Source organism: Malus domestica, chromosome 15 (assembly GCF_042453785.1).
Source record: "Malus domestica chromosome 15, GDT2T_hap1".
Taxonomy (NCBI): Eukaryota; Viridiplantae; Streptophyta; class Magnoliopsida; order Rosales; family Rosaceae; genus Malus; species Malus domestica.
In genome coordinates this window covers 14,709,483-14,728,285 of record NC_091675.1, presented here as the reverse complement: position 1 = coordinate 14,728,285, position 18,803 = coordinate 14,709,483, and the positions used below count along the sequence as shown (strand labels likewise).

At 40.1% G+C, this 18,803-nt stretch overlaps 4 protein-coding genes and 1 pseudogene across 4 annotated transcripts; 1 reads left to right on the top strand and 4 right to left on the bottom strand.

Annotated features, from left to right (window-relative positions):
* Positions 1 to 171: 171 nt before the first annotated feature.
* On the bottom strand, positions 172 to 1,989 carry LOC139191717 (ARF guanine-nucleotide exchange factor GNL2-like). Its single transcript, XM_070812716.1, has 3 exons — positions 1,009 to 1,989; positions 612 to 914; positions 172 to 474 (listed from the first exon to the last, which is right to left on the bottom strand). The coding sequence occupies exons 1-3, from the start codon at positions 1,987 to 1,989 to the stop codon at positions 172 to 174; spliced, it is 1,587 nt and encodes a 528-aa protein (XP_070668817.1).
* A 64-nt stretch (positions 1,990 to 2,053) lies between these two features.
* On the bottom strand, positions 2,054 to 3,890 carry LOC103424957 (ARF guanine-nucleotide exchange factor GNL2-like; annotated as a pseudogene).
* Positions 3,891 to 4,038: 148 nt separating this feature from the next.
* LOC103424956 (DNA mismatch repair protein MSH7) lies at positions 4,039 to 10,384 on the bottom strand. Its single transcript, XM_029094110.2, has 17 exons — positions 9,868 to 10,384; positions 9,174 to 9,717; positions 8,900 to 8,995; positions 8,738 to 8,793; positions 8,511 to 8,577; positions 8,323 to 8,418; positions 7,740 to 7,871; positions 7,606 to 7,639; positions 7,475 to 7,519; positions 7,161 to 7,360; positions 6,938 to 7,064; positions 6,577 to 6,854; positions 6,198 to 6,392; positions 5,244 to 5,657; positions 5,035 to 5,131; positions 4,766 to 4,893; positions 4,039 to 4,662 (listed from the first exon to the last, which is right to left on the bottom strand). Exons 1-17 carry the CDS (start codon positions 10,179 to 10,181, stop codon positions 4,192 to 4,194), a joined length of 3,294 nt encoding a protein of 1,097 aa, XP_028949943.2. The 5' UTR covers positions 10,182 to 10,384; the 3' UTR covers positions 4,039 to 4,191.
* A 1,297-nt stretch (positions 10,385 to 11,681) lies between these two features.
* Positions 11,682 to 12,696, top strand: LOC103400568 (multiprotein-bridging factor 1c-like). Its single transcript, XM_008339221.4, has one exon. The coding sequence runs from the start codon at positions 12,046 to 12,048 to the stop codon at positions 12,475 to 12,477; it is 432 nt and encodes a 143-aa protein (XP_008337443.3). The 5' UTR covers positions 11,682 to 12,045; the 3' UTR covers positions 12,478 to 12,696.
* Positions 12,697 to 13,280: 584 nt separating this feature from the next.
* LOC103400588 (aldehyde dehydrogenase family 2 member C4) lies at positions 13,281 to 17,332 on the bottom strand. Its single transcript, XM_029094111.2, has 9 exons — positions 17,117 to 17,332; positions 16,702 to 16,844; positions 14,946 to 15,329; positions 14,769 to 14,858; positions 14,470 to 14,643; positions 14,221 to 14,358; positions 13,999 to 14,136; positions 13,817 to 13,878; positions 13,281 to 13,729 (listed from the first exon to the last, which is right to left on the bottom strand). Exons 1-9 carry the CDS (start codon positions 17,328 to 17,330, stop codon positions 13,456 to 13,458), a joined length of 1,617 nt encoding a protein of 538 aa, XP_028949944.2. The 5' UTR covers positions 17,331 to 17,332; the 3' UTR covers positions 13,281 to 13,455.
* Positions 17,333 to 18,803: the final 1,471 nt, after the last annotated feature.

The window sequence follows — 18,803 nt, the reverse complement described above, 5'->3', positions numbered from 1 at the left end:
TTCTTCTGGAAACAGCTCCTCCTTGATTGAAGGAGCAATCCACTGTATCTGAATATGTGTCAACTCCCAAAGATCATCACCCTCCTGCACTAATATCTCCTTCATCTTCATCTCCGTAATCATCTTTCTGAACTCCGGCACAATTTCCGGCAGTTTTGATTCGCCATATGCTCATTGGGAAATCGGTATCAGAAACTGCAAGTACACATCTGTCAGGAGCTCCAATGCAATCTTCAAGGTCCCTTCCATGCCTCTCATCTCCTTCTCTGCGTTCTCTCTTTGCGAGTACTCCAGCATCTTTTTGTGCAGATCATCCACCATCACGGAGATAACGAGGTTGAAACAGTTGGTATAGTTGGTTGGTGTGAATTCTAGTTCCTCGGCAAGTTTGAAACTTTTTTGAAGAGACAAGACTGCATGGTTTCTTATTTCTTCTCGCCGAGCTAGGCTGATCTTTTGAAATGCCTCCCCAAGCTTGACAAACAAATTCATGGCAAAGTTGTTAGAGCTTTTGAGTCTTCTAAGGAGGAGTTACTCGTGTTGCTCGCGATGCTGTAATTGTTCCCGGGATCTGAGTACTGATTTCTGTACTATTGGATCAACAAGTTTACAGAGTCTGCTAACAGGTCAAGTATCTTCAAGTTCTTCTCCAACGGGCTGTTTTTTAGAGCAATAAAACCAAAGGCATGGTCAATGCAGTAAGCGTAATTTGTCCGCGACACATGGGTTCCATCAGACATCACCATGATCAGGGTCTCAACTCCCTGCCAATAGGTGTCAGGGTGTCGCCCGGAGACTGATAACAAGTGAAGAACTGACTTCCATCCGAATTGGGTTTGCAAATTGGCAGGGTACTCAACGAGAATCTTGTTTACTGATTGTGTAATGGACTCGCTGCAGGTGTCCGAGAATTTCTTTTTCCAGCTTCCACATTAGATTTATCGACTTGAAAATGAGCTCCTCGGGGAATCTGTCAGGTCGGTATGTACCAAGGAGCTTGAGACAGACCTTGAAGAGGCCTACAATGGCTTTTTCGGAAAATGGGATTGGGGAGAACATGGGAAACTGAGCAACCGCCAGCAGATAATCATGAAAACTCAGCCAAAATGCTTGGAACCTATGGACGTTGGCCAAAGAGATGGCAACTATCAAATCCCAGCAGAACCCAACGGTCACTTCTTTTTCAACGGATGTGCTAAACTTCTGCCCTTTCCCTGCAGCTGCATACATTAGCGAACGCCCGAGGTTGAGCAAAGAGTCCTCGGGAAAGTTTGAACTAGTGCTGAAGATGTCCCCAATTCGGCATTGTTTGATAACCTTCAGGTTCTGTTCAAATTCACTCATGCCAAGAGATACAGCATCTTCCGGACTCTCTAGTGATAGAAAATGTGAGAATCGACTAATCATGCCAGAAGCTTGTCGTCCTCCAAATTTGGGATCGTGAGCAGGGAAGATTATACCGGATTCAGATGTTGGTTGAGCATCAGATGAGGTGGAAGCAGCATCAAACTCAAGGACATTTTGGGGAAGTAGTTTAAGCCTCTTGAGTTTCAGCAAACAGTCCACAATATTCCTCCAACCCCCTCTGATCGACTCTCCAAAGTTGTTTGCGATGGTGAAAATAGCTAGTGTAGCCATTCTTGGCTTCAAATATTTGCTAAAAGCAAAGAGTGTTTCTTCCGCAGAGTCATAAGGATTAAGCAGCGTGGTGAATCGCAAGAAGGTGGCAATGAGCTCATCGAGTGTGTCCTCTAGGCCGTACTGTGCTATCCTGGCTACCGAGAATAATCCTTCAATGCATTCATGGAGCAATTCCTGTTCTTCAGCTTGCTCGAAAAATGCAGAAATAGCTGCGACTGAAGGGCCAGCGATGCAAGCAAACATGTCTCTGCCTAGCCGACGATCAAAATCACATAGAATGAAAGGCTGCACAGTTTTGGAACGGTTCATCAACTCAATCCATCTGCTCGGCTTCATTAGTACTGTCATACCGGATTGACCAAAAAGCGTGATTGCATTGTTCGATATGGATTGGAAAAGCTCGGAAAGATACTCTCTAGGAAGATCCTTCCCTCCATTGATTGCCCTATTATTCCTGATGAACTCTTCTTCCAGTCATCTTCTTCTTCACTTGCGGATTGTGCTGATCAGTATTGAGCATAATGAGAGAGTAGCAAAGAATGAATAGTGTCTTTGTTCACGAAAAGATCTGCAGACTGCTGCTAAAAAAAACTCTGAAAACGCTTCGAGAATCCTCTGAATCTTCTGGGACTCTGATCTCAATCAGGTAGGGTTCGGAAGGGCTTGTATCATTTTCTCTATCAATACTATCTGCAATGTTGTGGATCATGATAACTAACCCTTCAAAGGCTTGTATCTGTAAAGTTAAGGGCTTGCGACCGGAAAAGACTGCTTGCAAAGCAACTTCCCAATCTCCTCAAACACATTACGGCAAAGCGGATCACAGTCGTAGTTCACATAGACCTCTACGACGAACGTCAGTTGTCTGCCGAAATTTATAATCCCTTCAAGTGCAACCTCTTGAAGTTGGATTGACACTCCGGGAGCTGAAACTCGAAACAGCACAAACGTGAAGAATGCTTCTAATTGAAGCCGATTGAATCTGCAAAAACAAAGCAAATAATTCTCAAAATCGAAATGTGTTTAATTCACAGACATCACAAAATGAACCCGAAAACCTCACCTCCGAAGAAAGTGATACATGTTCAAAACCGTACTGCAAATCATGGAAAAAACAAGCGGGCTTGAACTCGCGCCGTAGTGAACCAAATGGTGAAAGAGGCATCTTTCATCATCCTCAACAACTTCGAATGCGACCCGATTCCATCCCCGCTCAACTCGATCGCGGAGTTGATCAGAACAAGAGCGCAAAGCTGCACATCCTCGTCGGCAGTTTGCACGGTATACCCCTGATCCGTCTCAAGTCTCAACCACCTGAACCACATTCAACAATGAACACAAGAAGTGAAAAATATCAACCGCGCACCGGATCCCATACCCCGAATCCATATTCGCATCGTCTGCATCGGCGTCTTCGGTGTCAGTACTCGCCGAGCTGTGCTCATCTCGGAAATCGATTTCTGGCAACCGCTAAAATATGATCTGGATCTGCTCGTGCATTGTGTACCTCGCACTTCGCATGAGCAAGTCTCCTCTGTTCGCCGATTGCTGAACAACCTGAAAACAGGTGTTCACGATTGTGCAGACGGCCTGATCGGAGAGCAGAACCGAAGCGCGGTGGTTCATGATTCCGGTCAGGATTTGGAGGATGTTCATCATCACGGCGTCCTCGTTAACAGAGTCGGTTCTTTCAAGCCGGCACGTGGAGATGGAGGTGACCACGGTGTTAATAGCTTCTTTCGCCCCCGGAGTCTTCTCGTCGAAGACTCCGAGCTTGAGAATCTTCAGCGTGGCGGAGAGGGCGACGCGGGTGGCGGAGGCGTGGACGTGGTCGCTTTGGATGACGTCTAGGAAGGGGGAGAGGTAGATGGAGGGGTCGCGCCATTCCTGCTGGGGCTTGAAGATTAGGGCACGGAGGGATTTTACGGATTGGAGAAAGGAAGGGTCGATGATGTCCTCCGGGGCGGCCAAGCAGTGGTGGGTCGGGTCCAGGGGACGGCAGATGACGGCGAGGACGGCACCAACTACGGTGTTTAGCATGCACGACAATCCCAGCTCTTTCCTCTTGAGCTTTGTTTGCTTGTTTCGGCTCGATTTGCCGTTTTCATCACTGATCAGATCTTTCTCCATGCATGGCAGTCTCAGGGGAGAAAGGGAGAGAAGTTCAAACAAATTTCGAAAACCGGTTAGGTTAGTTGTGTGGTTCTAGTGTTGTAGAAGGACCATTTTGGGTTTCTGGTGTCAACTATCGACAGTGTTACTGAAATTGTAAGAGTGAAACAGGAGGGTGGTTTTGTCATTTGACAAAGTTGTTCAAAAACCCGAATTGCCCGGGAATATTGAGGTTAGTTTAGTTTTTAGTTAATTTGTATGGTTAAGGATTTTGATAATTGATGATTTCCACCACAATTATCTCCTTTTCTTCATTTCTGTTAACGAGAAACATTTCCGGATGCAGTTTAGTAAAATACAAAGTTACAACGGTCGGCGAGAGGCATCAAAACTCTTTAAGTTTTTATGCTGCAATCGATAGAAATCTGGTGCCTTTTGTCAGTTGCCTGATCGATACGAGCTCTTAAGTTCGTGCTGCAAACAAAACAGCACATCAAAACAATCTTCGTCATTGTAATTACCGGTCAGCGTGGCAGCTAGCAGGGTCTTCAGCCAGCTCTCGTGGAGAGTAGAAAACTCTGATCTCTGTTCGCTGGTCTTGAAACTTTGTCCAATGGATTTCTTCATTACTTGGCCGGCCTTTGAAGCAGCTTCGACCACCTGCTCTGGGATCCCAGCCATCATTGCTACTTGCAGTCCGTAACTCTCTGGGCATGCCCCATTGGTTAGGCGATAGAGAAATACCAGCTCTTGGTCACTTTTCGAAGGGCATGCAGATTTTGACTTGAAAGAACATGCCATGTGTTGTAATGTAACGTGTGGATGAGAAGCGAATTCCTTGGTTAGCGGGTGATAGTGAGTCGCAAACAATAATCTGCAGTTAATCTTCTCGACAAGATGGCGAAAGACCTGACCAACAACAAAAAACATAGTAATGAATCTATTGATACATAGCTATGGCATAATTATCAATAATATGATGGCCTAGTAGTAAAGAGCGAAGTAATCTTACAGCATATGCAATTGCGTATCCATCAAAAGTGCTTGTTCCACGACCCAATTCATCAAGAATAACCAAAGAATCTTGAGTGGCATGTTGAAGAACTGATGCTGTTTCTGTGCATTCCACGAAGAATGTACCTACAAAAGAAATTGAGAACACTTCCATGGTCAGATTTTGCAATTTAAGATATCACAAAATTGTCTTTTTCGGAGGTGATTCAGAATATGAAGAATAAAAGTAAAGGAAACGAGACTGTTGGTCTACTAAACAAGGCTTACTCTCGCCAGTCATGATACGATCAGTGGCACCAAGCCGTGTGAAGATGACATCTACAAGTGAGAGAACACATGTCTCACAAGGCACGTAACAACCCAGCTGCAAGACGTCAATGAATCAATTGACTAAACATCAAAACATCCAATGGTCTTCAATGACCAACTTCTGGGTTTAAATTACAGAAGAAATCACTCAAGGCAAAAAGAAGAACCTGGGCTAGTATAACAGCAAGACATGTGGCGCGAAGAATAGTTGATTTTCCACCCATATTTGGCCCGGTCAGTAGTAAAGTGCGTGGATGATGGCCATCTGTACCCTCGCCTAGGACCATGTCATTTGGGACAGGCAGTCCTCCATTTTCCCCAAGAGCAAATGGATGCCATAGTCCTTTAGTAGCAAGTGTAGGACTTTGGTTCTCTCCATTCAAAGTCATATCTTTAGATTGAGGCAAAATAACAGGTCTGGACATGGTCCCAGATGGGAAACTTGCAGTAACTGCAAAAGATCTTAGTACATCAATACAGTTGATCGCATGTATGGCATCAGACCATTCTTTTGCTTTCTCGATAAATAGCTCAATCAGGATGGAGAGTGTTTCGGCATCTGAATCAGTTGCCTCGTGATTCTGGCACCAAATTCAATGTCAGTATACTTCACAGAGGTTTAACTCTTGAAACTAAAATCAGAATCTTAGTCATGCACAAAAAATTCATACAATATGCAGTACTAGTTCAATGATTATCCCGATATAGCGCAGTCCAAGAAAAGTCAAAAAGATAATACTGAAAGAAACTGAAGATTTATTGCACTTTTTTTACCATAAAAAAGGGACAACCGGAGAGAGAGAGAGAGAGAGAGAGAATTATTTAACAAAAGTTGTCACCACAAATAATCAATTAGCAAGGCTCCTGCTTGCACACTAACGGAAGAACTTCATTCGTCGTTGCTAGGACTAAAAACAAGAAGTCTCTAGTTGTATGCTTCTCGGAAATCCAATAATAGAACACAATTGAGGAAATGAGATCTATGAAAGAGCAGAATATTGACTATCCACGGAAATATATTACACTCGCTGACAGGAGTGTTCTACATAAACTAATTAACACCAGAGAAGAGAAATAGACACTTCTAATAGAGCAAGGTATGAGAATAGAAAAACGTATACCTGGTAATTTGGGAACTCACTATCTACAGCAGCTTCAAATTGGGTAAGATGTTGATCAAGCCCATCACTGCCACTCAGACTTGGAACTTTAAATACTTTTGATAATCGTTCAATGATATGCCCTTCATTCTGTAATAGCTTTAACAAATCCAATCCAGATCTCAGGCCCTTCACAAGAGTCCCAAACACTTTGACCTGTACAACATTAAAAGTTCATGTTCGGTGTTATCTTTTCTTACCATACATTCATGGTTAAGGAGAATGGGTTGATAAAATCAATGGAATCTATTCTCTGAACACTCAAATTTGAACAGCAAAACATTTGCCATATTTTATAAAGTTTCAATATAACTTCCATATTAAAGTAGAAAATGCTTACTCTCTGTTTCAATACTTTTTTGCCAAACAACGGGAGTAGGAGAGAAGCTGAGGACTGAACACTTGCCCTAATCCGTCCGAGTAACCTTTCTAGGTCTGGAATCTTGCGAAGATATTGAGCAATAAGCGGTATCATTTCTGGATGTACCAGTAGATCTTCAACTACATCAAGCCTATTATTAATGGCTTCAACAGATTTCAGAGGATGGCAGAGCCACTTCCTCAAAAGCCGCTTACCGGATGATGTTACACAGTTATCAAGATATGCGTACAGTGTACCTGGTAAAAGATATCAAAAAGCACAATAAAAAAATGGACTCACTCAGTATTCTGGTTGAATTCAAGGAAAGGAGAACACTTGCCTGATGGACCACCATCAGCATTATTACTGAAAATTTCCAGATTTACCAGTGTCTGTCCATCCATTTTGAGGCAACCCCTATAAACTTGGTAAGGTAATATATCTCCATTTCGTAAAGCATCATCAAACTGCATAAGAAATGGAACGCATCAGTTACTTTATGGCAGACATATATTCACTGGATAATTATTTTTCGTTTTTGAAAGACATTTAAGTGAGCTTACCATCAACCTGGATAGATGGCCAATAAGAACGCCAAGTGCAGATAAAGTGATTTCATGGTGTATCTCACTGTCAAGTCCATGATTCCATGAATTAGAAGACCCTTTGAAATACCCTTTCAACTGAATTACATTTCTAACTTCAGAAGCATCTGAAAAATCAGTGAGTGACTGCACTGGAGTCAGTTGCAGTGCAGCAGAACCTGCATGATAAACAGAAACGCAGTCAGATACACCACTCACACACACACATGCTCTCTCTATCTCAATCACTCGGATTTGTTTTCAATTGGGAAAAAGAAAAGGATAGCTCGAACCTGTTGAGTACTTTTTTAAGGCTTTTTGAGCTTCTCTTGACAGCCCTGTGTAGATTTGAGGTTGTATGTTTCAAGTGATGAAATGATTTTCATGCATCAAAATTGAAATCTGCCAGAGCAAGAATATTTACCTCTACTTTCATATATAACTTCTTTAGGCGACACCTAAATCAAACACCATCAACAAAATTAGAATATCGGTTTTCAAGCCTTTGAAACTACTTCACTAAAGATGCTACACAATGAAAAGAATACAAGAACATACTTGCATCAATAAAGCCCCCAAAGCAGCACAGGAGGCATCGTCACTTATGGCACCAATCCAGAACTTTAAAGCAGCACAATCAACAAAAGCAAATCCATATACAACTGAACCATTATGCACCTCAGAGCTCACCTGAACACACCAAACCAGGGAAGTGCATTTTAAATTCTATAATGCATAAAACACTTCTCTGGTAGCAAAAATATAGGAACTTATAGAAAAAATTGAAAATCCTCAAGCAAATATACAAGGAAAAACATCGGAAGATGCTATGAGGCCAACTACTACATATGATACAAAGAAACTGTGAAAAATATGTCAGCTTTAAAATGGCCAGAATGATCTTAACAAAATAAGAATCTGTTTTGGTGCTTCCTTCTAACAACTATGACTATAAAAACAACTTCGAGTTGAATAACCATTGTGTTCATGGGTCTCTCGATTGGACCATATTACAAGGAAATTTCAGTGATCTGTAATGCTAGTGACATCACTTAGGACAAGGATTGTGAGGTATCAAACAGATTGCAAAAAACTTACGTAGCATGCACATTCAAAAATTTGAGATCAGGAAGCTACAAACCTCTTTTAATGCAAGAAGATGAACAGCATCAGGCCCAATATTTCCGTCAGTTGTGGTTGATGGTGTGACTACCTGAACCAACTTTCTCGGAATGACCTGTAAGACACGGATTAAAAGTCAGACTGTGCAACTACAAGGTCACCTAAACAATCACAAAGTGTAGAACTAACAGTAATCTGCCAACTTACAGCTTTGGCACCTCTGGCTTTTGCTTGATCAGAAGTCTCCAGCTGCTCTATCCTTCCAACTTTATAGCTTCACAGAAGATGTAACAGATAACGAGTCAACTATGCTGTAGCAATGTAGGAAATGAGACAATTGCATATGACCACCTAGGATGATGTGATCAAAGGCATCGCTCAACAAATAAATGCAGATGCTAATCAAATCATTGTAAGACTAGTCAATCACATACCCACGCACAACCAGCTTTTCAACAGCATCATCAATCCCACTTTCAGAGATACCAACCTACATCATATGGGTGGAAATACTCGGGTCAACACATAGACATATAGTTCTAAAAGGGTGATCAGAATAAGTAATGTGAATCAAACGATTTAGTGCATCAAGTCACCTGACGACATTTCCCTACACCACTTAAGGTCATTTTCCAATCAAGCTCCTTATGGCCAATTTCAGCATCTAGTTCATAAAGCTCATAAAATTTTCCCTGAGGTTGATCACAAGCCATGAGATTAGGTAATGCAGTTCGAAAAACAAGGATTTAAACTTCGGAATCTGAATTGGATGAATAGAAACCATCCCAAAAGTCATAGCACAACAAACTACACTTCCACAAACAATTACAAATTATATTAACTATAAGCAAATAAGCAGTTGTAACTAACCACTTTGAAGAAGAGAACAACATCCATATATTGACACTTGACATCCCAATATTGTCTTTGTGATGCCGACATCTTCTTCAAAGCATCAGGTGGTATATACAGCGTTGTTTTGTCATAGAGAGGATCGTCAGGCCGCCTTCTATTTCCATCTCTGATTCGGGACGGGTCAAGCCACTCAAACTTGCTAGTCATATCAGATGCTTCTCCATTACACTTGTCCAAGGTTACTGCTGGCTCCTGAAGAAGTTTCACTCTTTTGCTAGAATTTTGCAACGGACCATCTACCTTATCCCCAAACTTCGGAATATCATCTTGAATCCGTTTCATTCGGGGAACCAGACGCTGTGCCCCAGGCGTTTCTGGCCCGACAATGTCACTTTCAATATGCACAACAGAAGCTTCACCAGTTTTCTTATTGGAATTGGTAACATTTTTGTTAAATAGAAAATGTTGAGATGCCACTGCTTGTTCACACAATCCTTGAGGTTCGGTAAATTTACCAGACTCTGTACAATCATTAGAGGAACCAGCATTTGATTGTTTCCTACAAAAATCAAATTAAATTTATAAATTGATTGCAGAACTTGAACAGAAATTTAAACCCTAAACCCTATTAAAAAATTAGAAAAAAATAATTAATATTATTGCGCATCATCGACCTTCATAAACCAAAATAATAATTAATAAATAATACCTCTGGCTCTGAGGAGCTTTTTGCGTATCATCGACCTTCATAAATTTAAGCATGATGCTGGCAAATGGAGACGACTCTTTCAGGCTCTCCACATTCCCATGCAAAATCTGACGTGGAGCCTTCTCCGGCGGAGTGTCAGTTCCGGTAACTTCAAGAGCCGCCGTAGTCTGATTAGAAACGGAGGTCTTTTGTTCCTGCTGCGTCACCGGAAGCTGAGAAGCTCGGCGGCCGTTTGGTGCATTTGCGGCGTCGGAGCTCTGCTTTTCGGGCGATGGTTTCTTGAAGAAGGAGAGGATCGACTGCTGGCGTTGCATTTTTCCGATTCGCAGAGAGAGAATGCTGATTGCTGAGCGCGAATGTGGAACTGGAATTTATACCGAAATGTAGAATTGGCGCCACATATTGGGAGTGAAGTTAAATTGCGCGGGTGAGTTTTGACCTAGGTGACACTTTACCTTCTGGCAAATATGCCCTCATCTGCAAAAACAACCAATTCGCAACTCGCCACTTTTAAGACAACACACATTGGAGCCAATTCGTGAATAAAACTAATATATAAAGTCGGTTTTACCCCTATATGGTACAAACATGCAAGGGCATTATAGGAGTTTTGGCTTCTTTTTTTTTTTAAGAAAATTAACGGAAAAATCCTCAAAAAACTTTAGTTTTAATAAAAAAGATAAAATATTGTTGTAAGTGAATAGTATCATGAGTGACTTTTCATAGTGAAAACGTCTTTAATGTTAAAAGTGAATAGTACTAGAAGTATTTCATTAAGATTCTCTTTTTTATTGTGCTCTATTTCAAACCGTTGAAGTTTACTGTCCATTTTGAATGAGTAATTAGCTTCCAATTTTCTCAAATACCTACATGTATATATAATTATTATTTGACGGTAATTTATGAGAACAAATTTAGTCATTATTTAACCTTTAAGATAATGATTATATTAAATATATGCAAATAGTATAATCAAATCTCAAATTGCAAACGGCTGTTTTGAGTTTTTGACATTGTGTGAATTTGCGACTTTATTAGGTTGATTGTAGTCAACTGTGAACGACGTACTCCTTAAACCATTAACCTTCCCGCATAGAACACACATTAAGGCCATGACACGTAGTGATTTTCAAGACTCATTTTCTTCTTTTTGCATTTTTTTATGTTTTAATTTTCTTTTTTAATTTATTAAATTCTATGACTAAAAATAACATAAGAGTGCAAAGGAAGAAAAAGAGACTGAAAATTATTTATATTCGAGAAAAGTTGTAAATCAGTTGAATGTCAAAACAATGAGCTACCATTTAAAAAATTAAAACCTCGTAATTTTGGCAATCTCCAAACGTTGCTCATCCTACTTTCTATCACTATAAGTACTCATTTAATAACAAAATTAGTTTTTTTTCTGCTAAAAAATAGAAATTAATTTATAAAAGTTACTTTTGTGAGCTTTCAAATTTTGGTTGGTATTGAAATAAATTTTTATCTTTATAAAAATTAAAATTGGTTTCCAAAGAAAATTTTAAAAGTTTTAAACAATAAAACGATTATCAAACGGTCATCTTCTTCAGTTAATTGTATCCAAATCCAAAACCTTCTTTTTCTCCGTAGTATTGAAAAACTCAATGCAAATTATCCTAGTATCTGTAAATTAATTTTAAAAAGGAGCCATAAGTTTTACAACATTTTTTTTGCCAATAATTAGATGAGTTTTTAAATTTTTTTTAGGGAAGAAGGGAGAAACGGGTTGGGGAACCCTCGCGCTCCAAGAGTTGTTAGATTTTCACTATCACATTAGCCTGCCTTAAATTTTCAAATTTGTATTTTTTTATTTTTCAGCACATATTAAGCATTGAACTTAGCCGTTGAGACCTCAAACTCTTAAATATAAGAATCTTCCAGCCAAGCACCAATGGTAGACAGCCACGTTTTCAAGCAAACCAGCACTACGCGGCGAAGGACAACCGGATAAGAAAAACCGGTTCCACATTGACCGCCCACGAATTTTCATTTTCCATGATAAAAATATCTAAAAAGAACCTTTGAGAACGTTCCAGAATCTTACCCCGCTGTAACTTGCGCACCAATCTTCACCGTCCTCATCATCGTCTCCACCAAAATCCAAAAGCTTTCTCTCTCTAAAATCTCTCTCTCTAGATATCCGACGAATCTCCGACGATGCCGAGCCGAAACTCAGGAGTTATGGTCCAGGACTGGGAGCCGGTGGTCCTCCAGAAGAAGCCCAAGTCCAGTGCCCTCCGCGACCCGAAGGCGGTGAACCAGGCGATCCGGTCGGGCGCGCCGGTCCAGACCATCAAGAAGTTCGACGCGGGATCAAACAAGAAGACGGCACCAGTTGTCAGCGTGAAGAAGCTCGAGGAGGCGGCCGAGCCAGCGGCGCTGGACCGGGTCTCGACGGAGGTGCGACTGGCGATACAGAAGGCGCGGCTGGAGAAGAAGATGAGCCAGGCGGAACTTGCGAAGCGGATCAACGAGTGGCCTCAGGTGGTGCAGGAGTACGAGAACGGGAAGGCGGTGCCGAACCAGGCGGTGCTGGCGAAGATGGAGAGGGTTCTGGAAGTGAAGCTCAGGGGCAAAGTTGGGAAATAGAAAGTGTCCTGTGTTGAAAGTTAAAACGACGGCGTATTACGGTTGTTCTGTGTCATGAACGTAGTGGTGGTGTTGTCAGTTGTGTGGGTGCTTGTGTGGGTCTGTTTTTGTTGTGTGATCAAAACTGTAAGGATGTACAAAGAGGCAAAAGATATGTCGTAGGCTAAACTCGCCAATGGACTTCATGAAATTAATAGAATCTGATGTTTTCGTTGGTTATTTTTTTAATACATTAATATTTTTACACTAAAAGGTAAAAGGAGAAGGAGGTTGGCTAAACCAGCAGTCTAATTTAATATCGAATTCGTTATTCACGAGATTCGAACTTAAGACCTTTCACTTTCGAGGAATACCGGAATACCATCAACTCAAAGGAATACCATCAGCCTTGGTTGATAAGGAGTCAATTTTTCCTAATCGGCAATAACAAATTTTGAAATTTCGAATTTGATTTCAGATCAAAATTGGTTTTTTGCCTAATTCTTCTTCTAATGATAGATTTAATATCTAATAAAAAAGATATACCTTTGTTATATCGATAATCAAAATTTCCAATGCAACTTTGTACTTTTTTACTAACGATCAACTTAGTAAGGAGGAGTCATTCTTTCTTAATCGATAATCTCATAAACTGGCAGAATTTTATTTGGGTGTGTCAAGATAAAAAACTTTCGGATCAAAATCAGATGGAACAGGAATATATCCAATATGTACCTCTTGGCAAATAAGCAACCTATTACCCATCGAGTAGGGCAGTGATACTACCCGTATGAATTTCATAATTTGTAGCCTCTGCTACTATATTTCAAACTCAAACTTCTGTATTTTCCATTAGTAAATAAAATATAAAATCTCCCACAACAAAAGGAAACAGATATACAACATAACATATACATATATATGTATATATATAGGTGTTTTATTATTGTTGCACAAATACAAGGTCACAATTTGCCAGCCTTAAGATTATATCATAATTTAGAGCCAGGGAGAGTTAAAAAGGGGAGTGACAACAGATTTGGTATGGAGATAATGGTACAGGCCCTGCATACCAAAGTCTCTTCCGAACCCGCTCATCTTATACCCTCCGTAAGGGCAGTCTCGATCGAAAGCAAAGTAGCAGTTGATCCAAATAATGCCTGCGCGGATCGACCTCGAGACAGTGTTGGCCACATTCAAGTCCTTGGTTATGATCCCTGCTGCTAGCCCGTATTTGGTGTTGTTGGCTCTCTGTATCGCCTCCTCGATTGTCCTGCAACATTTTCACACGCTGTGAGTTTAAGACAATGTACCTGTTGAAGGCAAATCGAACAAGAGAAATCAGACTTGTGGTACTTACTTGAACTTCATCAGCGCCATTACTGGTCCGAATATTTCATCCTGGGCTATGAGCATGTCATCCTGAGAAAATCGTCATAAGATCATTGAGACGAGAACGATATGAGGAAAAAAAACACGAAAAATAATTGTATGGATTTGATGTTCCATTTGCATTGCTAAAGTTGGAATTTGTAAATGTACCTTGACATCAGTAAATATTGTAGGCTCAATGTAATATCCCTTGTTGCCCACAGGCTTGCCCCCTGTTAACAATGTGGCTCCTTCCTTCTTCCCATGCTCAATGTAGGATAGGATTCTTTCGAACTGCTTCTTATCAACCTGCAATTTTCAGTGAATGTCATGGATGTGAATTTGTAGGGCATAGATGAATCATAAAACTTAATTGGCGGTAGAGTCAGTTACCTGCGGTCCTTGACGGACATTAGGATCAAAAGGATCCCCGACTACCCAATCTTTCGCCTTCTCTTGTAACTTCTTCACAAATTCATCATAAATCCCTTCTTGAACATAAACACGAGAACTTGCCACACAAATTTCTCCCTGAAAATGCGAATGACTAACACGCAGTTAGTGCTGCTACATAAATCTAGCCAAGTCATAAACAAGGAGATGCTAGTTAAAACCAAGTTGAACGGAAATTACAAACTTCACCTTGTTGTAAAGGATTCCCAAGAGAGCAAGATCAGCAGCCATATTTATATCAGCGTCATCAAAAATCACAAGGGGTGATTTGCCTCCTAGTTCAAGTGAAACTGGCTTCAGATTGCTCTTTGCTGCAGCCTGCATTACTTCGCGCCCTACCTCGGTGGAACCAGTAAAACTGACCTGAGACATCAAGAACAAGCGTCAACATTACAAATCGCAGCAAGGAATTCAAGTATTGTCCTCAGATTTCATAAAAATTGTTCACATAAATGATACAACAATTGAACAAAAAAACGAGAGTTTACTTTGTCAATGTCCATATGATAGCTGATGGCAGCACCAGCAGTCTTTCCAAATCCGGTTATGACATTGAGCACTCCGTCAGGAACACCAGCCTTCATAAGAATTTACAAGAGAAAGTCAACAACGGCGAGCCACATTGGCAATAAACACAAACAAACACAGAGCATGACTGAGCTTACCAACTTAGCCAGATGAGCATAGTATAATGCAGATAGAGGTGTTTGCTCAGCAGGTTTGATGACCATGGTGCAACCAGCAGCTAAGGCAGGGCTGACCTTTCCGAAAAGCAGGGTGCTCGGGAAATTCCAGGGAACAATGAGCCCCACAACACCAATGGGTTCAAGCAACGTATAACCATGAAGTTCGCGCGACATTTTGAGCACCTCTCCATGGATTTTGTCAGCTGCACCTGCATAATAACGTAACATTTCTGCTACCTGCGGTATGTCCATGGTCTTGCCAACGCTGAACAACTTCCCGGCATCAACGGTGTCCAAGATAGCTAGTTCTTCTGCATGTTTGTCAATTAAGTCTGCAAACTTCATCATTATCCTTCCCCTCTCCTGCACATAATTACATTCAAGGCAGTAAACAAATTAGATCCTTCGTAACACATTGATCTATACAGATTTCAGGGTTAATTCCACACTACACAATAATTCAAAATTAATATCAAGCTAAGTCATGCACAGAAAATTTATTCTTTATTGTTGAAATATTATGAAAACTAACTTGAATTAATATTAAAACGTCAAAAAAGAAAAAAACTAAAATGTCAACGAGCTATGATACTGGCTCAGTTGGGAACTGACCCTTTCTACAGTTTCCATCCTTTTGGATTGAATTTTATGATTAATTAGTTGTTGTCATTCATAATTTAAGTTTTCGTGTAGTGGCCTACTTGAGTTTGACCTTAAAAAAATAGTTATACTTCAGCCAACGGAATTATCTTATCAAATAATACACCGAAAATAATTATGATTAATTTTTTTTTAATTATAAAAATTAGAAAATTAACAGCCGCCGTTATTAGTCTAGTGGCACGTATTCTATGAAGATCTTTTAGACTACAAATTTACTTTATTATTTAGAAGGGAAAAAAAAATATTTCCATGGCCGCCATCCTTTTGAATATATAAAGATATGTTATCCAATTTGCTATATAGTAGAAAGAAAGATCTAACTTGTCTCTAAAGCTAACGCTACGAGGGCTATCTTAATGCAAACAAATAATAAACAACAAAAATATATTCACGTTCAGGAAACACCCTGGATGGGGGAGAAGTCATCACATCAGACAACAATGAAATTAGTAAAAAATATAGTACAACAAGACTAGTGGTATATATTTTAAAGTAAACTTCAACACAGCCCATGTGTTTTGTATAATATTTTTTTAATAAAGCGATAGTATCAGCGAGCTAGGTAATTAATTTTTAGGAGAAATAGAAGTGATGAAGATTGAAACTGCACCATAGTGCATAGATATGTTGTCTATCGCTATTATAATAAAGCGCCATATATATAGTAATGGAACAACGCAATACAAAATCCATTCTATCCTAATAAATTTTTGAATAAATGAATTTAAATCATACTCGTCAAACGATTTTTACTGAACAATTTGATGCGTACCAACTGCCTCCAAAAATTATTAGAGACAAATTGGACAGGCTCTTCTGATCCAGAGCAAATAATAGCAAGAAGAATAACAGCCTCAATAATTCTCTCAAAATTTTGCTTCAAATAAATAATTCTCTAAAAATAGTATCATTGAGGCCAATGCTGTACAATTTTTTTTTGAAAACATAAGAGCAATTAATCTATGTATCAAAAATATGATTTGCACGGAAAAAAGAATGACCGAGCGGTGTTCGAAAATGAGGGTAGCTAACAGGTGTAAAGTGCTAGAGTAGAGTGTTGGAGAGTACATACAGCGCCAGGCAAGCGAGGCCAAGGGCCATGGTCGAAGGCAGCACGCGCCGCCTTGACAGCCAAGTCAACATCTTCCTTATCTCCTTCTGCAACTCTGGTTATCACGTCCCCTGTTCTTGGATCTATCGTCTCAAATGTTTTACCTTTCCAAGTTTTATTGGGGTTCACAAAAAAGAAATGCAAATATGTCAGCGAGTCAATTGATATACATATACATATACATATATATATATATATGTTCATATATATGGCATTTACAAGCTTAAAAAAAAGACAGGTTCTTGAATTTTGAGAGGTTGCAAGTTCGGTTGAGGCAACAACACAAACAGTACGTAGGCATAGTGAAAATGGGCAGTAAACAAACGGTTTTCACCAGCTCGTAGCATCTGAGAAGAAGGGGAAAACGGGGAAAAACCTGAAACGGAATCGAGGAATTCGCCATTGATGAACAGCTGGGTGAACTTTATCGTGGGAGTCTTGACGAAGGAGTCGGAAGCAGAGGTGCCGTTGAAATCACTCCCCATGGCTGCTGTTTCCTTTGGTCCTCTCGCTCTGCGTTTTGCTCTGTTTGTTTGTGCGGAAAAAAGAAAGAGAGGCTCTGATGCGTTTGTTCGTGAATGGGAGGGCATATTGTCTGCAATTAAATAGAAGTGGGATGATGAGCCAAATTTCATTTATGGGGTGGGGTCCGCTTTTCGGATTTTCAACTTCCAACACGGAGTAAGTAATCCCCGAGTTGAAGGTCCATGATAAGGCACGTGGGCTTTTCATCACATTACAATTATTACACCGTAAATTTGTAGACACTTTTTTATGCCCTGAAAAATAAACTGTCACTTTGCATTCTGAAATTCGATTTTCTTAATACCTTATCGACATTTTGTCAATTCTGTAAAAAAGAGACCGAAGGATGACGCAAAGAAATTTCGAAATTAAAAAACTTCATTTTAATTCTTGATAAATATGGCTTTTAGATTAAAACTATGAGAAAGATAAAAATCTAATTTTAGTCTCTTGAAACATTAATAATCTCATTTATTAATTATATTTTGATTTTTTTAATTATTTCTTTTTTTCTTCCTAAATTTTAATGTATTAATTTTATTTCATTATAATTATAATTTTCATTTCATTTATTGTCACAGCCCGTTCCGGAAATGTACATTATTTTATTATCGTTGATGTGAAAAGACTAAAATGCCCTCAAGCGTTTGTGGCATCGTGGGACTAGGGGTGGTTGAGGACCAATGTGTTAAGTTCCTACTATTTTGGACCCAATTGGAAGTAAGAAAATTATTGGTGGTGATTGGTGTACATTTTGGAACCACACACACTCATCCATACCCTTTCTCTCTCTTCTCTCCCGTACTCTCTCTCAGACTCACACTCTCTTTCCTCTCCTTCGTATGGACAAGGTCGAACCAAGCCAAATCATGACAAATCGAGGACGTTGAAGGTACCATCGTATTCCTTGCAAGCTCAAGAACACATCTAGACCATTTTAAGGTAAGGACATCTTCGTTTTCACGTCGAAACCATAACCCCGATTTGGGGTACTCTTCATGCAAACGTTAAATCTCGTGTTTTTGGAAATTTCAAGCTTGTAGGAAGCTTAGTGAAGTCCCAAGGAAGCTCGGAATGCTTCGTTTGAAGGTTTTGGACGTCGGGATCGTGTGGACGGAGTTTGGTCAAATTTTCTTGGAATTCTCCGGTGAGATCCTGTAAATTTTAGAGCTTTAAAATGGCATAACGTGATTTTAGATGTCCCTAGCTTCATTTTGGTATAAATTTCATGAAAAATGGTTGAGAAACGAGTGAGAATAGTGGTTTTGAAATTTTACCCAAAAACCGATGAAGTCGTCGGCGACCGGCGACTCACCGGAGAAGAAAAGGGAATATTTCGTCAATTTTGACATAATATGCTAACGCCATCAGTTAGGATTGATGATTACCGTTAGGTTTTAACGGAATATTCTGAGGAATATTCCTGACGCCGTTTGTAGGATCCGTCAGGATCCCCTACGCGTGGCGGCGCGTATTGCCGTGCCATGGCCAGCGCGTGCGGGGTCAAAAAATTATTTTGAAAATTTGGGTAGGTTTGT

Bases quoted from the DNA above. Each gene is read 5' to 3' on its own strand.
- LOC139191717 (XM_070812716.1), bottom strand. From the start codon at position 1,989: ATGACAGTACTAATGAAGCCGAGCAGATGGATTGAGTTGATGAACCGT. The intron at 915-1,008 runs GTCTGTCTCAAG...AGCTGGAAAAAG, and splicing joins CCATTGTAGGCCTCTTCAAG to AAATTCTCGGACACCTGCAG. The intron at 475-611 runs GTAAACTTGTTG...TTGTTTGTCAAG, and splicing joins TTGACCTGTTAGCAGACTCT to CTTGGGGAGGCATTTCAAAA.
- LOC103424956 (XM_029094110.2), bottom strand. From the start codon at position 10,181: ATGCAACGCCAGCAGTCGATCCTCTCCTTCTTCAAGAAACCATCGCCC. The intron at 8,578-8,737 runs GTATGTGATTGA...TCTTCTGTGAAG, and splicing joins GAAAAGCTGGTTGTGCGTGG to CTATAAAGTTGGAAGGATAG. The intron at 7,361-7,474 runs GTTCGAGCTATC...TTTATCATGCAG, and splicing joins CTTAAAAAAGTACTCAACAG to GTTCTGCTGCACTGCAACTG.
- LOC103400568 (XM_008339221.4), top strand. From the start codon at position 12,046: ATGCCGAGCCGAAACTCAGGAGTTATGGTCCAGGACTGGGAGCCGGTG.
- LOC103400588 (XM_029094111.2), bottom strand. From the start codon at position 17,330: ATGCCCTCCCATTCACGAACAAACGCATCAGAGCCTCTCTTTCTTTTT. The intron at 14,859-14,945 runs GTAAGCTCAGTC...ATTCTTATGAAG, and splicing joins ATGCTCATCTGGCTAAGTTG to GCTGGTGTTCCTGACGGAGT. The intron at 14,359-14,469 runs GTGAAGTTTGTA...TCGCATTTTCAG, and splicing joins TGGGAATCCTTTACAACAAG to GGAGAAATTTGTGTGGCAAG.